The sequence below is a fragment of the Ursus arctos genome, unplaced genomic scaffold (genome assembly GCF_023065955.2).
Source record: "Ursus arctos isolate Adak ecotype North America unplaced genomic scaffold, UrsArc2.0 scaffold_6, whole genome shotgun sequence".
NCBI classification, from domain to species: domain Eukaryota; kingdom Metazoa; phylum Chordata; class Mammalia; order Carnivora; family Ursidae; genus Ursus; species Ursus arctos.
Genome location: NW_026623078.1, coordinates 54,313,193 through 54,330,311, shown reverse-complemented (window position 1 = coordinate 54,330,311; position 17,119 = coordinate 54,313,193). Strand labels below are relative to the sequence as shown.

Genomic DNA, 17,119 nt, shown 5'->3' with positions numbered 1-17,119 from the left:
GTGGGCAGCTCTGCTCGTCTCCGCGTTGGAAACAGAGCCGCCCTGCGGAAACGCGGGACGAGGCGCCCCAGCTGCGCCCGCATCCCCGGCGGCGCGCCTTCGCCCGGGTCCCGACCAGGGAGCACCTGTGCACGGCCATATTGGATTCACTGCCCCAGTCACTGCCTCCGCGCGGGGGCGGCTGGAAAGGAGAGGGGCTGCGCGGAACCTGGGTTCAGCTTCAGCCCCGAGGGGGTCCTGGAGCCCAACTGGCCCGCGGGGGAAGCCGGAAGGACGCCCGGGAAAATTACAACGTCCAAGGGCTCTACACCCTCATCTCAACCGGCCTTGGCGCTCCCCAATACACACCCCCGCGCTCTGACACCCAGAAAGCAGTCCCGGCGGCCGGCGCTGGCCGCAGCCCTCGTGGCCCAGGCGCCGCGGGCTAGAGGGAGGGCGGCGATCTCGGGCGCGCAGGCGGCCGCAGGGCAGCGGCCGTGGGGGCGGAGGGGAGGGAGGGAGGCGGGAAGATGGAGCCGGGTCCTTACTTGAGCACCGACTGCTCCTTCTCCTCTTCTTTCTTCTGCCGATCCATGACGGCCAGGATGATTTTCCTCTCCTCCTCCGTGAGGTGGCTGAGGTCGGGCATCTCGGGCTGCAGGGGCGGCTGAGAGGCCGCCGGGGTGGGAGCCGGGCGGCCCCGCGGCCCGACAGGAGCCGACATGTTTGGTGGAGCTTAACCACCCTAGGGAAGCAGGGAGGCAACTCCAGTAGCGGCGGCGGCGGCACCCGCGCGGGCGGCTGGGGCAGCCTCCGGCGCTGGGACAAATACATACAAATCAATGGCCTTCAATCCGAGGCGACAGCCCCCCTCCCCCAAGAAAGAAAGAGCCTGGGGGGGGGAGGGCGAGCGCGGGGGTAGTGAGGGCTGAGGAGTGCGCTCCGGGAAATGTTTCTTCTTCCCGGGGGCGAAGGGCTGGCAAGTGAGCGGTTTGGCAGAGAGGAGCTGGAGGCCGGGCCGGGACGCGGTGTGCGCGGAGCGGCGGGGGAGGGTGGTGGAGTAAGGTGGCGGGGACGGCTAAGGGTGGGGTGACTGGAGGGAGCGGGCGGGAGGGCGGCGCGCCGGCCGGGGCGCGAGTGTGTCCGGCGGGGGCGCGCGCCGCCGCGGAGGGGAAGGGGGTAAGCTGCGAACCAGCCCCTAGGGGAGTCCCGGGAACTCGCTCCGAGCGCAAGGAGGCAGCGTCCTGCCAGTCGGAGGGGCGCCGGGGCGGGAGCGGAGAGAATAGTGAGGAAACAGGGGCTAATTTCCCAGAGAAGCAGCCAGCTGTCCCGCCGACTGACGCGTCACTGGGCTTCCAGGCGCCGCGGAGGGAGGACCCCTCCAGAAACGCCCGGGAAAGGGCCGCGGGGCCGAGAACAGCCGCGGGAGACCGCTCCGGGCTAGAGCGAAGCGAAAGCGAGGAAGGGATGACAAGGGCTAGCGGCGGAGATTCCCGGGGCCGGGGCCCATCGGCTGCTAACGCCCGGATCCAAGCGAGCTCCAACGCTTAGCACGGTCGGGCGCTGGTGCTTCCTCATCACGCGCCTGCCCGCGGACCCTCAGCTACCGCCGCCCTTTGGGTCCCTGGAGTCGGCGCTGAGGGTGGGCTCCCTACGCTGCTGCTGCCGCCGCCGCTCGGTGCCGCCGCCCGCGCCTCCTCCGCCCCTCCGCCTCCCGGGCTCCTCCCGCGGGGGCCGCGTCACCTCCCGGCCGCCCTGGCCAGGGCGAGCACCCCTCCCGAGCGCGACCTGTGGGCTGGGGGCGAGCGGGGGCGGGGGGGTTTAGGAAGCCAGTTTTCAAGGGGGGTGTGGAGAACGCGAGCTTGTGAGGGGGGCGCCCCGTGGGTCAGGTCCGAGGGAAAGGAGTGGGAGCCTGGGGGCAGGGGAGGAGAGGTCCGGAGATGGGGTGTGATTGGGAAGTGGGGGCACCTATGGTTTTGGAAAGGAGGGAACTGTGCGGAAGAAGGGGGAGGATGCCCAAGTGTCGGGCTTGAAGGTGAAGAGTGCGTGGAGGGGCTCCCGAGGTGTCGTGGGTGGGGTCCTGGAAGGAGGGAGAGTGTATAGGGTTGGGGAGGTCACCTCGGGTGCCGGGGATGAGGGGACCCGCCAGGGTTCCTTGAAGGGAGGGAGAGAGAGCTATGAGCCAGTAGGGAGTGCAGGAGATGTCGAGGACCCTGTGCAGAAGGTAGGGGTTGGGGAGGAGAGGATGAGCAAGTTCTGGAAAACTGAGGGCTTTTGGTCAAGAATGCGTGGAGAGGTACTGAGGGGACAACGTGGGAGAGCGCGGAGAAGTAGGGAGGTGAGATTGTGGGAGTTAGGGTTTGTCTGGGAGGTTTGTGAGGATGAAGAGGAGCCGGGAAGCCATGAGGTGCTAGGATAATCCGGAGGGTGAGAATGAGCCTGAGTTTGGGCCACGGGCTTCGGTCTATCTGGCCCTTCCGGGGTGGGGGTGGGGGCGGGACCTAGTCTAGAGAGAAGAGGCAGAGAAGCGAGGGTATCAGGTTAGCGTCTGCGTCTGTTTTTAGAGGCACAGAGATGGATTCAGTGAAAGATACAGAGAACCAGCTGCGGGAGAATGGCAGTGACTGCCGCCGCCTTCTCCGGACCTAGCTGAGTGCAGTCCTGACAACCCTCCGGGTGGGGGCAGGGCTGGGAGGGAGCTGGGGGAGGGGGAGATGGAGAAAAGGCCCCAGTGGCCCTGACTGGGGGCGCATCACTAGTGACCACCCTCTTCTGGGCGCCCTCCACAAGAGAGTTGGGGAGTGTGTGTGTGCGTGTGTGTATATGTATATTTGCACACCCCTACCTCACCTTCCACACTTGCAGTGTTTAGTACCAGGCCAGATTATGGTTAGATGATTAGTATAAGGCCTTTGGGGGTTGTATTTTATTTACCTTCTTGGTGTTTAGTAAGTGCTCTCCCTCCTGCCTCTGTTCGCCAGGTACCATATGACTAACTCCCAATTTAAGAGAGCTGGTGACAGACATAGCAGCCCTAGAAGTCTCTTGTGACTTCAAAGCTTAAATGTCTGTGTTTCTTTTCTCCCAGACCTTGTAATTGGGAAGAGGGAAGAAGGAAAAGTTTACTTAAGTGCTCTTTTTTTTTTTAACTCACCTGCTTCAAACCAAACTAGCATACTCCAAATAATTCTGCTTTCATCTTTTCAGAGCTGAGCAAACTAGAAGAGATCATATGTATCCCAATTTATTAAATTTTGTTTTAGTTGAGAGTTAGAGAATTTTTATAAATCTCTAAGCCAGCCTTGTCATCCTACGGGAAACTGAGGACTTAAAAATCAGCCAGCTAGTAAAAGGCAGCACTACAACTAGAACCTAGATATTTTTACTCCAATGTGAAACCATGGTGGTTTTCAGCCCTGGCTGCACATTAAAATTATCTGGGTCACTTTTCAAAAATACCACCTGGGTCCAACCCTAGATCAAATGAATCAATCTCTGGGGTTAGGACCCTGATCTGGTCATGGGTATATTTTGAACACTCCCTAAGTGACTAATATACAGCAAAGGTTCAGAATTACACCGTGAGCATCGCAAAATAGGAAACAGGAGGACCTGGAAAGTGGGAAACAAGAACACTTCTTTTAGTTATTTTAGTTACATTGAGTATATAAAGGTGAACTTAAAAGTAGTTGTCCAAATTAAACAGTTTTGGTGCTTCCTTTACAGTAGAGCCACATCCTGGGTGCTGTACTATTTTCTACCAGTAACATAGCATGCCAGTGGCTGTGTTTCCCTGCACCCCCACTGCCTCTCACCTGCCTGGAGACACTGCCTACAGGTGAAATACAATGCACACGAGATGGTATCATTGGGACAGCTGACTTCTTACAGGATTGAAGCAGAAGTGAGTGATCTTACTGTGTTTCCTTTTTACATTTCTTTATGACAACACGTGGTTTTCCTATTAAAGGGAATCCTCAGGAAGTATCTTAAAATTGTCTTCTACTTTGATTCATATATCTTTTCAAAATAAAAATGTATCGGACTATGTATCATATAGATAAAATATATATCACATAGAATTTTACATGGACTACTTTTCAAAGTAATAGGCCCAATTTAATGCGAGATTGCTATGCTCAGAACCAAAAGTAACTTCAAAATACCTCTATCCTTCAAAAGATCTCTGTCTTTTGATCTATAGTCTGGATCTTAGAAGCATTTTGTTTTGTTTGTTCTGATTTAGTATTTTACTTAAAATGTTTATCATATCTTACTGTATCCTGTATGGCGTATATCTTTTGCTTGGGCATATCCCTCAAATATATGAATTTGAGGTTGAGTTCAAACGGATTGTTCTTCTTAACTTTAGAAGGAACTGACCGTCTTCATCATTGAATTCTCAAGGTCCTCTTGATAGGCTGCACACTACCTCCAAAATGCAAGTCCTTCAATTCCTATGGGGACACAAGTTTGTAAAGCCTGTAAGTCTGCAGACTTTAATTTTTACGTGTGAGTAAGAGCTACTTGTAATCTACTACATAAGTCATAGGAGGCATATCTAAACTAAAATCATAAACTAATCACATCACTAGAATTTACTGAGGACTCAGTACTTTGCTAAGATTATCTGGCTCCCTGCAGTGCTTGAAACTATTGCAGCTTTCCTACTGTACATGAATATACTTAGATGGTTGGCATTTCTACAGTTTCTCCTAGCAGATCTCCCTGCTTGTATCCTTACGGCTCTAAAGTCTTTTCTCAACATAGCATGAAGAGCGAGCCTCCTAAAACATTTATCAGAGCATATCTCTCCACTGGTCAAAATCTTGTGGTGGCTCTCCATTTTCAGTAAGTAGAAGTTAAACTCTTTAATTGGTGTACAAGTCCCACATAATCTCTCTGACCTCATCCACTACTTTCTTTCAGGCTTGCCTCTAGCTGTTCCCTCTGCCTAGAACACTCTTCACTGAAATATTCACTTGCTGACTTCCTCTGCTCTTTCAAACCTTTGCTCAGTTATTCTTCCTATTTAATACTCCAGCCTGCCCCACTGCTCCCTGGTTGCTCCAGTCTCCATTACTATACCCGTTTTCTTTTTTTCCATAGCACTGGCCATTCTGTGATGACTTTTACTCCACATTTACTAATATCTCAACTTACTATGTATATCATTAGTTATCAACTTCCCTCAACTGGAACATAAGCACATGCACAGAGCAGTATCTTTACTCATGTAGCCCAAGTACCTAGACAGTACATGGCACATAGTAGGTGTTCCAACAAACACCTGTTGAATGAATTTCTGGAAAGAGAATGTGTCATCATTATTGGTTTAAGTTGGGCCGGAGAAAGGGAAGAAAGCATTCTCAAAAGAGGGAAACACAGGTATAGAGAAGTAAGATCTAAACTTTGTCAAGGTATATAGGTTCCTTTACGGTTCATCTCCTGCCTACCTCTAGGCTTTTCTTCAATCCAACCTACCAACATATTCCCCTCTTCAGCCATGACAACCTTCATGCACTTTACTGAAAGTGTAGTTTCTCATTTCTGTGACTTTCTACTCCCTCTCCCATAACCTTCCTCTCAGTTAGTTATCTTCTTTGTCTTCATATACTCATCCCTCCCTTTCTCCTCTTTCAGCTTTTTAGCCCAGGCTGTCTTCACACTGCACAGACCTTGCTCACAGATAGCTCTTGTCACATGGCATTGTAAGCATTGACTTCTTTCTCTGTATCCTCAACTACACCATGAATTCTTTAAGAGTAAGGCCTATGCCCTTCACTCCAGTTTCCCCATGGCCTACCAAACTGTCTTATATATTATAGGATCTCAATAAATATATGCTCCACAATTACATGAATGGCACAAAGTAGTGAGAAAAATCACTGTTACTGGAGTATGCAGAGAAAGAGGCAGAGAACTGAGCAAGAGACAACGCTGGAGAAATAGGTTGTAGGAAGATTATGCTACAACCTTATATGCTGTGATGAAGAATTTGAACTTGTTCTATAGTCCTTGGACAGGCAGGGGAGGTTTTTTTCATGCACAGGACTGACATGATCAGCTTTAATTTTCAGGAGACTATCCTGCCTTCAGTTCCTCGTCCATATCCAAAACAGCTGCTAATCAAATTACAGAAAGGACACAGATGTGCTGTGGGCTTGGAGACACAATAGCAGAATTTTTACCTCCTGTCTTCAGAATTCATTTTTCTGGCCATTTTGCTCAGTAGATTATAACAGCATGATAATGAGGCCAAGGTCATGGTTTAAATCCCTGGGTGAGTCAGTCAGTGCAGTGGCCACAGCTGACTGTTAATCTTGCCAGTTGTCAAATGACAACATGTTATTTCTTGACCAGGAACTGTGTGGAAGAATATGACTGGTTCACCAAAAGTTAATCAGCATTATTGGAAAAGCAACACAAAGTACTTAGCTGTGGTCATAGGACCATACTGTCATTTTAAATTAAAATAATAGTATCATATTAGGGATAACAAAAGAGCACAGCATCAGAGAAAGAATACATTGTTTATTCCTAGAAAAAAAGCTTGAGATTAGTACAGTTTAATTATTGGGATTTGAGGCTAAGAAGTAATGAAAAATTTAGTGGATGTTGGTGTAGATAAGCTTTATTAATTACCTTTTGTGTATTTAGCCATGTAGAAGGTTATTTCTTAATTATTATGTCATAAAACCCATAGAGTCATTTATATTAAAAGGATCTGGGAAAATCATATTCTAATCATCTTTCATTTATAGCACTTTTTTTTTAAGATTTTTTTTTTTATTTATTTATGTGACAGAGAGACAGCCAGCGAGAGAGGGAACACAGCAGGGGGAGTGGGAGAGGAAGAAGCAGGCTCCCAGCGGAAGAGCCCGATGTGGGACTCGATCCCGGAACGCTGGGATCACGCCCTGAGCCGAAGGCAGACACTTAACGACTGCGCCACCCAGGCGCCCCTCATTTATAGCATTATAAAGTTATTTCTATTTTTATTCCCTCCAAGCAGTCAGGGAGCACATCTTTAAAATGCAATAGGACAATATTAGAGGTTGGGACATAGAGGCATAACTGATGTTACTATTTTCTTAATTATATCTTCATCTTAGTTACATTGCTGACCACTTATAGAAGTAAAAAGACAAGTGAATTTTATGAGATCAGAAATAAATTAAAAATCCCTAATGAACAAATGGATCTAGGCATTAAATAGCAATTGAAAAGCAACAGCTGCTAACATCATAAAAGATAATCAGCCAGGCATTATGTGCTTCCTGATGGAAGAACACAGAACACAACACAACCTGTGAAGTTGTCTTGCAAAAAAAGAAGAAAAAAAAAAACACCTAAATTTGAACATCTTCTGGATCCACCTATCAATTACAGGAAACACGGAGAACAAAGGACCACATTAAACTGCACCAGGGGATTGTAATATGTGGAATGAAGTTCAGCTTTTTCAGCAAATATATTACAAGGAAAAAATAAAGAGCTGGAGGGAGGATCTATACTTGAAATGAAACCTAAAAGTCCTCATCTAACTACAAGAATTCGTGAACCTCATTTGGACTTTGATTTTTAAAAAAAGACTGGAAAAACTTTTCAGAGAACTGGAAATGTGTACAGTAACTAGGTGTTTGATAATAATAGGAATTTATTGGGTTTTTTTAGGTTAATAATGATACTGTGATGATGTTAAAAAATAAAGACTCCCTAATGATACATACTAAAAAAGCTATGGATGAAATTACTGGACGTGATATCTGAGATTTGCTTCAAAATAATATGGATGGGGTGTGAATGGAGCAAAACTGGCCATGGATGACAGTAAAAAATCCTTCATAATAAAAGTTTTTAGCAAAAGAATAAGAGTCTCTAGCTTCCACTCTGGCTGACTTTCATTAAACTAGAAAATCAACAAACTCGGATAACCTTTTATCAAGCATTCATTATTTGATACATACCATGTTAGCTGCCTTCACATTTTTTACCACTTTCTCACACCATCCTATGAAGAATTCGTATCACTCCATTTCACAGGTTAGAAAACAACCTGAGAGGTTGTTCATTTGACTGAAGGAAGAGATTGAATTCCAAGGCAAATTTTCAAATTGAGGTCTCCCAGCTCCCTGTCCACTATTAACCGCTACTATACACAATTGCTTAATATGGTTACATGCATATAGTTTCCCTGACTAAAATATGAGTACACTTTTACTGCAATGTTTAACATATAATAGGCATCATAAAATAGTTATATTTAACCTAAACTGCCATACTTAAAATGGCAAAAAAGCAATTGTAACAGAAACTAATGTTTAGTTAAGGTGGCCGTATGTTCCAGTTTATCTAACGCTATCCCAGCTTGCCCAGGACATCCCTTGTAATCTGTTGATCAGGTGTAATTATTAATTACAACTCCTTTCACTCTCAAAAGTACCTCAGTTTGCACATCAAATTTTGTGATTGTGCTGTATTTGGTGCAATATGAATTAGGCTCAGATGGACAATGTGTAATGGGTATAGAAAATCTATTTCAATTCAGTGTGTTCCAAGATAAAGATCTGTGTCATAACCATCATGTAATTACCATACTACATGCTAGACATTTAATAAATTTAATTGAAATAGAGTTCATGGATTCTCCATTACAGAAAGGGTAAAATCCCTCTGATTAGATTATATTCTCCCCTAGGACAAGATTTTGACTCTATCTGGAATCCAGAAATAGGAATACCAAAAATACTGAGTCCATCTTCTAATGAAGATTCATGGCAAAAACGGATCAAATGGCCTAGGATTTGTAAGACAAGCATAATAATGAATATAGAAGTCATCCACATAGGTTAAAATACAGTGCAAGAAGATAAAGCCATAACAATCTTCCCAATTAGAAGAAAAGATAATAGCTGTTTATTTGAAAACATGTAGAAAGTGATTATGGAAGTTTTGGCCAAAATCTAATCACCTAGGAATAGCCTGCAATCTAAGATTTCAAACAAAATTGTGGCTTTCCGAGACACACGGTGGGTTTATCTTCTGCACCATGAACTGGCTGCTGTATGCTTCACATGTCTCCCTCTGCCTCTGAGGATCACTTTAGCCTTATCTAGATGGTGTCTGATCCAAATGCTTTCCTCCATGTCCTTTACTCTGCCAGACACTGTGAAATTCAAGAAACTACATCCTAGATCTGATGAAAGGAGAGGCAAAGCTTACTATCAGCCGTGTACCGATGGTACTGCATCCTTAATTACTTCACTATCTTTCTGATTAGCGTCATATAACACGAAACTGAAAGGGAGATAGAACAGAGTCCTGTCATTTCCCACAAGGGAAAGGTGAAGAAAAGACTAGCAGAAGAGATCAAGACTAATCCAAGTTTATTAGAGTCTTTACCTTAGTCAATGATAATTTAGTTCATCCAAATAACAGAGAGAGTAATAAATTTATCATATTTATTGGCTGGATATTTTATTCAGCCAATAAATAGAGAAAATGTCACCATGCCAATAGTTTTGGAGAAGTTATTCAACTTTGGGGGCTTTGGTTTTCCTCTTATAAAATAAAATTCTTCTACCAGGTGATCAGTAAGATTCTTTCTACCTTTAAAATGTAATGATTCTATAAAATACTACCCTTATCTAAGACTTCTGAAACATATCACTCAAACAGCAACTGCATGTATCAGGAACTATTGAGAACAACATAGCTGTCTACCTCAAAAACTTCACAGTCTAGCATGAGGCACAAACACTTAAAATCCACTGTGGGATATGCTGTAAGAGAGGTATCTAAATAATTCTGTGGGAGTACAAAGAGAAGATACACCTACCTTTTATGAGAAACCATAGAAAATTTTCAGGGTTTGGGGTTTTTTTAAGATTTTATTTATTTATTTATTTATTTATTTATTTGGGAGACAGAGAGAGAGAGAAAGCACGAGTGGAGAAAGGGGCAGAAGGAGAGGGAGAAGCAGACTCCCTGCTGATCAGAGAGCCTAAGGAGCGGGACTAGATCCCAGGACCATGAGATCATGACCTGAGCTGAAGGTAGACGCTTAACTGACTGAGCCACCCAGGCACCCTGAAACTATAGAAAATTTTCAAATCAGTTTTGAAAGAAAGGTTATTTAGGCAGAAAAACAAAGATGAATACATGGACTTGCAAATTATTTTGTATGACTTGGAGGGTGGGTTTCAAGAGGTTGGGAAGGGGTGATTGCTGCAAATGAGGCTGGAAACGGCACCTCCGAGATATGGTAAGGAGCTGGACTTCATCCTGCAACAATGCTTCCCCAACTTGAATCTGCATAAAAATCACCTTTACACATTTCATTAAAATACAGATTCTGATTCACTTAGTTTTGGATAGAGCCTGAGAGTCTACATTTCTGTTGAGCTCCAAGTGATGCCTCGTATACCGCTGATCCATGGACCACATTTTGAGTGTGAAGTGTAGTCTAAAGTAGAAAAGTGATGTGGTAAGATTGTTTTTAGGAAAGGTTAATCTATGAACAGGTAGGAAGTGAAATGGACAGAAGCAAGAGTGGTGGTAAACAGAAAAATGAAGAACCTATTGAGATAATGATGGTCACCATGGTAATGGAGATGGAAAGGAGGGGGTGTCTTTAATTTTTAAGATGGAGGATGAATAGGACTTGATGACTAATCAGCTGTGACAGGTGAGGGAGAGAGAGAAGTCCACACAAGAATCCAATAGTCTCACTTAATTTGATTTAAAGGTATAAAATCTCATTAAATCAGTGATGAACTACATCCCAAAAACAAAAACAAAAAAGACCATAAAAATACACTTGTTTGGCTATAGCCATCTTTGGCCATTGTTCTATTTAACCCTATAATAGTCTCAGATTGATCTAGAACTATGTTGTCCAATATGGTAGCCATAGCCACACTATCCACATGTGGCTATTTAAATTTAAATCAATTTATTATTATCTTAATTAAAATTAAATGACATTCGAAATTCAGTTCTTCAGTTATACTAGTCACATTTCAAGCACTCAATAGCTATATGTGGCTAGTGGCTACATTTTGCAGAGTACCAGTACAGAACATTTTCATCTTAGAAGAAATTTCTATTCCACAGCATGATGAAGAATCAGTTCAGCATCTGTATTGCGGGACTCAACATAAAAAGCATCCCAGTGTCTTTATTTTTTTTTATTTCTTTTAAAATATATCATTTTGTAAGATATTTTTAATGTTTTTTTTACCCAACAGTCAAGAAATTAAGAAATGGTAACATTTGAAAACCACACTGAAGGTGAGGAAATCTTGGCAGGCTTAACAACATCATTTTCCTTTGAGAAACACCAGGGTTTGGAAATCCCAGAAGACATCTCAAGATCATAACACCCTTGAGAAAATGAGCTCATTTGTAAGTGCCTGAGAATGGTAACAGACACATTCCCCATACGTAAGCAATGGATAAATAAGGCTTCATTGTAAAGCCTCATGCAATTGCTATGAGTAGTTGAAAGATTTATTTATTTATTTGAGAGCGAGAGAAGGAGAGCATGAGCAGGGGAAGGGGGCAAAGAGAGAGGGAGAGAAAGAATTTCAAGCAGACTCTGCTGAGTGTGGAACCCCATGGGAGGCCCTGTCTCACAACCCTGAGATCATGACCTGATCCAAAACCAGGAGTTAGACACTTAACTGACTGAGCCACCCAGGCACCCCTGCCATGAGTAGTTCGGTCAGGAAGGAAAAACTAAGTATAAATGTTTAAAGATAGAGTCTATTCCAGGGCTCTTCCCCATAGCAACAGACAACTTACCAATAAAGAAAGAATGCTTTACTTCAGGATGCCTTCAGTGACGTATAAAGGAAAATTCGACACAAACTGACAAACAATGAGGACATTTATTGTCTCATTTAACTAGAAAATCAGAAGTAGATAAGGTTTCAGAATTGGTTGAACCAGCAGTCTAGTTATGTTTTATCAGGGACTCCATTTCATTCTTGATGTCCATGATATTCACTATAACAATGATTCCTTTCACTGACATAATCTGGCTGACAAAAACAGCGCCCTTCCACATCTGAGCTAATCTGCTCCCATATCCATTCAACCTATGTTCTAAATGGTGCGCGGATTGGAGCACTTCTCATTCATCCCTGGGGCCCCTGGCAGGCCACGCTCTGATGACTTAGATCTGACTAACCTGAACCCATCGCTGTAGCAAGAGAATTAGATTACCTGATAGACTTGGCCCACCCAAACCACACGGTTGCCACTTAATGGGGGAAGAATGAAATAGGTACTAGATAAATAACTATGTCAGCAGAATAAGAATGTTGATTGTTCTTTAGTTTTCATTTATATCAACTTCGTTTTTAAGTCTTTACATTTCGAGTGATTTTTTCATGATAAGAAAATACACTGGGGGTGCCTCGGTGGCTCAGTTGTTAGGTGTCTGCCTTCTGCTCGGGTCGTGATCCCGGGGTCCTGGGATCGAGCCCTGCTTCGGGCTCCCTGCTCAGCCGGAAGCCTGCTTCTCCCTCTCCCACCCGCCCTGCTTGTGTTCCCACTCTCGCTGTCTCTCTCTGTGTCAGATAAATAAATAGAATCTTAAAAAAAAAAAAAAACTGAAACGTGAAAGTGAGCAAATGATGTTTCAGATTCACAGATGAAAATCACATTAGAGAGAGCATAAGGAAGAAAATGGTGCCATGAAGGTGGCAAAGTTTACTTTGTTAGTGCAGCCCCAAGAAGTGAGGGAAGTAGACTCAAAAAGAATTGATGTTATAAGGTTGACTGGGATATGTCCAGATTTTACCCTAAAAAGATGAGAATCTTTGATAAAATGGAAACAGTACCAAAAGTGAAAAAGAAGGACTTTGGCCACCCCACTGTTAAAAAATATACACACAGGAATTAATTCCCTTATAAATAGTGTTTCTAATATACAAATGTGTATGGAGTTGATGCCCATAATAAAGTACAACCTTAAGCATGTTTTTGCTTCTCTTCTCTCCACCACTGATTGGAGGATTTTTATCCAAATCCAACAGAAGCATCACAAAACTTTTTTCAAAGTAACTGGAAGTTTATTCCCCTAAAGTTTTTTTAAGTAACCGAAATGACCCCAGATGATGCAGGAGACTAAAAAAATAATAATAATGCCCTCACTTTGTTTTACTCTTACTTTTTTTTTTAAGATTTTATTTATTGGGGTGCCTGGGTGGCTCAGTCGTTAAGCATCTGCCTTTGGCTCAGGGCGTGATCCCGGTGCTCTGGGATCGAGCCCCACATCAGGCTCCTCCGCTGGGAGCCTGCTTCTTCCTCTCCCACTCCCCCTGCTTGTGTTCCCTCTCTCGCTAGCTGTCTCTCTCTCTGTCAAATAAATAAATAAAATCTTAAAAAAAAAAAAGATTTTATTTATTTATTTGCCAGAGCAAGAGAGAGAGCACAAGCAGCGGGAGTGGCAGACAGAGGGAGAAGCAGGCTCCCCACTGAGCAGGGAGCCCGATGTGGGCCTTGATCCCAGGACCCTAGGATCATGACCTGAGCTGAAGGCAGCCGTTTAACCGACTGAGCCACCCAGGAGTCCCTGTTTTACTCTTACTTTATGTTTAATGAAAAAATTGTGGTTTCAACAACTACCTCAACAAAACTAATATCTAAAATTGTAACTCCGGGGCACCTGGCTGGCTCAGTTGGTAGAGCATGCAATTCTTGATCTCTGGGTTGTGAGTTCAAACTCCATGTTAGGTGTAGAGATTACTTAAAAAAAAGAAAAAAAAAAGTAAATAAAATTGTATCTCCTGGGGCACCTGGGTGGCTCAGTCAGTTAAGATCTGCCTTTGACTCAGGTCATGATCCCAGGAGCCCCCAAGTTGGGCTCTCTGCTCAGCTGGGATCCTGCTTCTCCCTCTGCCTGCTGCTGTATTTGTGCGTGTGCTCTCTCTCTCTCTCCGTCAAATAAAATCTTAATTAAATAAATAAATGAATAAAATTGTATTTCTAATTTCAGTCCTTCATACTCAGCTGTCTGTATAGCATTAATATGCCTAAAACAGAATTTATCCACTACCCCTTTCCTCAACAAAATATTTTAAATAAAGTTCCTTTCTGACTTCCATTTTTCTATCACTGGAGTCATCATTTCCCCCCAGATCTTCTGGAGCAGAAATGTCAAAAATATCTGTAATTATTCCTTATGTTTTGCTTACATCTAATCAGCCCATACATACTATTATTTCTTTATATCTCAGAGATATCCCTTAAAGTCTTCTCACTACCACCACTCTAACTTAGGTTATTATCACATCCCACTCAAATAACTGCAGTATCCTAGGAATGTCGTGGAAGAAAAATCACTGGACTTTGAGTCAGTTTACCACTAATTAGTTATGTCATCTTAGGTGTCTCCATCTCTGAACCCTAAATTCCTCTATTAAATGAGTAGAACGGGACAAGAGAATCACTGTGTTCTCTTCAGTTCTAAAACTTTGTACCAAACTATTTTCCCTTGTTTCACTCGCTTCTACTCTTCCCTCCAAATCATTCCACACACCACTAGCAGATTAACCTTTTAAAAGCATGACTTTTGGGCGCCTGGGTGGCTCAGTCAATTAAGCGACTGCCTTCAGCTCAAGTCATGATCTTAGGGTCCTGGGATGGAGCCCTGCATCAGGTTCCCTGCTCAGCAGGGAGCCTACTTCTCCCTCTGCCTCTGCGGCTCCCCCTTCTTGTACTCTCTCTCTCTGTCAAATAAATTAAGTTTAAAAAGCATCACTTTTATTATTACATGAAGGAGGCACACTAAAGCAATAGTTAAGGGTATCAGCCCTAATGTCAGAATGCAAGCATTCTAATCTCAGCTCTGCCAGTTACCAACCATGTTACTAAGTATGTTCCTCATCTGTCAAACAGGAAAAGAGATAGCACCTCATTAAAGATTTCAATAATTAAATGAGGTACTATATGTATAAAGCCTGGCACATTGTAAGTGCTCAATAATGTTATTCTGACATTTCCCAATCAAAACTCATTAATTGATCCTGCCTACCAAACAAGTCCAAAATCCACAGCCTGAGTTTTAAATTTTTCCACATCTGCCTCCAAACCACTTTTTCCTTACACTTGTCCTGACAATTATATTCTATAGACCCTTCACCCAAACATACTAGTCTATTCTCGGTCTTCAAGCGGTTTCTGACTTATTTGCACGTCTTCAGTATCAGTTATGCCCAGAACACACCAGCCTCTTTACTTATCTGCAACGTAGCCATCTAAATCGGAAGGCTTTCAGCTACATGAAACAAAAGACCAATTTAGACTAGGTTAAATAATAAGGAAATCTATTGTTCTAGTGGTAAAACAGGTTTCAGATTGGCTTGGTCCAGTGGCTCTACCTCTGTTTCTTTGCAGTTCTTTGCCAGTGCCTTCCTCCATATATTTCCTTGGCCCTCAAGCTGATTGACATCTGGAAAAATGGCTAGAATGGTTTCAAGCTTCACCCTGTTGTTGGAGGAAGAGAGTTTCTTCCCCGCATTCCAAACAAGATTCCTAAAACTCACCCTGATTGGGTCATATCCTCCTCTCCCCATCCCCTACCCACAGCCCCAACTGAACAATGATGTGACCAGGGGAAATGGAGTGTGCTAATGATTGGATTAAACCACAACTCCTCCTGAAGCTTGAGGGGGGATAAGCTTCCTTCAAAGTACTTGAGTTTATAGTAGAGGATATCATCCAAGTTAAAGTCTACATGCTGTTAGTAATGGCAAAGTAGGTAATGAAAGTAGGTAAAGAATATCCATTCCACCATCCCTATGGTCCAATTAAAGACCATCTCTTTGACAATGTCAGTTTCTATAAACACTGCCTTCTTGCCCTATACTGTATCTTTTATCCATATATCTCTTGCCTCCTTAAGTAGAGTATAAGTTCCTTGAAGTCAGGGACATTATATTTCTATCCAGCACTGAGCTGAAAACAGCACTCAATGAAGGATAAAATAGTTTTACGGTGGATACAGTGCTATCTATTTAGAAAATGGAATTAGGAGGTTAAAAGAAGTGGCGTGGGTGGAAAAGAGTATCACAGCTCTCAGAACTGCCCTTTGGGAAGAGAAACAAGCAATGGATCTCTGGGTTAAAAAAAAAAAAAAAAACTCAATTTCACTCCCTAAAACAGGAGCCCACAGAATCCCATTTCTGCTTTCAGAATGAGTTTGAAGCCAACATGATTTTATCTCTCTTTTTTTTTTAAGATTTATTTATTTATTTTAGAGAGAGAGAATGCACAGGAGCAGGGTGGAGAGGGTGGGGGGTGGAGGAGGGGCAGGGGAAAGGGAGAGGAAGTCTTAAGCAGACTCAGGGCTGAGCAAGGAGCTTGACCTGGGGCTTGATCTCACAACCCTGAGATCACGACCTGAGCCAAAACAAATTGCACCACCCAGGCACCCCCCCAACATGATTTTATAATAAATAGCTGTGTTTGATGAGTATATTTATGCCTCCACCAGTGGCTTGCTCAGCCTTGACAATCTCAATTTAAGTTTCTTATTTCCTTTGGATCTTGCAAAGTGTTCTCCCTTAAGTGGCATCTGGGAAAACATATTCATTTATTTCATAACTGCTCTTTTGACCTTGTTATTACTTCCCTGACTATTAGAACCTGAGATGCTCTTGCAAACAGGACTTATTGACAGTTTCCATCCTTTGCAAGTGGAAGTGATGACAGACCCACTACTTTGTATAAAAATATTTTGCTATTTCGATACAAAATATTTTACTAAAGGAAACTACACATTATGTATCTTACTGCACTGTTATGACTTGAATTTTGGGTATCTAATATGTCTCTAATAATAAAGGCTTCATAATGCAACTGTTGCTCGTAGATTGGCTGCTGGCTGGCATTTTAATTTTGAACTTAAATATGACTGATCTGAAATGTTAAGAAAAATTCTTCTTGAATCATTGCACTTCAAAAGAAGACGGCAAATCCAGCTGTCTAATTATGATGCAATCTTTTATTTATACACTGAGATCATTAGCATTCACCTAATGCTTTTTCTCTCCATTAAATGTACTCCATAATAATGCTAAATGAAGTGAAGATTCTGTAAAGTTCAACTCACCAGAGCAACATAACA

General features: G+C 43.4%; 1 protein-coding gene across 1 annotated transcript in view; it reads right to left on the bottom strand.

Annotated features, from left to right (window-relative positions):
* Nucleotides 1-17,119, bottom strand: part of RIMS2 (regulating synaptic membrane exocytosis 2) — a 626,259-nt gene that overhangs the window by 562,446 nt on the left and 46,694 nt on the right. The window contains exons 4-6 of the mRNA XM_057307663.1: nucleotides 4,363-4,436; nucleotides 3,134-3,197; nucleotides 528-724 (exon numbers count right to left, since the gene is read on the bottom strand). Coding sequence (XP_057163646.1) covers nucleotides 528-703 — 176 coding nt within the window. The 5' untranslated portion in view covers nucleotides 704-724; nucleotides 3,134-3,197; nucleotides 4,363-4,436. The remainder of the gene's footprint in view (nucleotides 1-527; nucleotides 725-3,133; nucleotides 3,198-4,362; nucleotides 4,437-17,119) is intronic.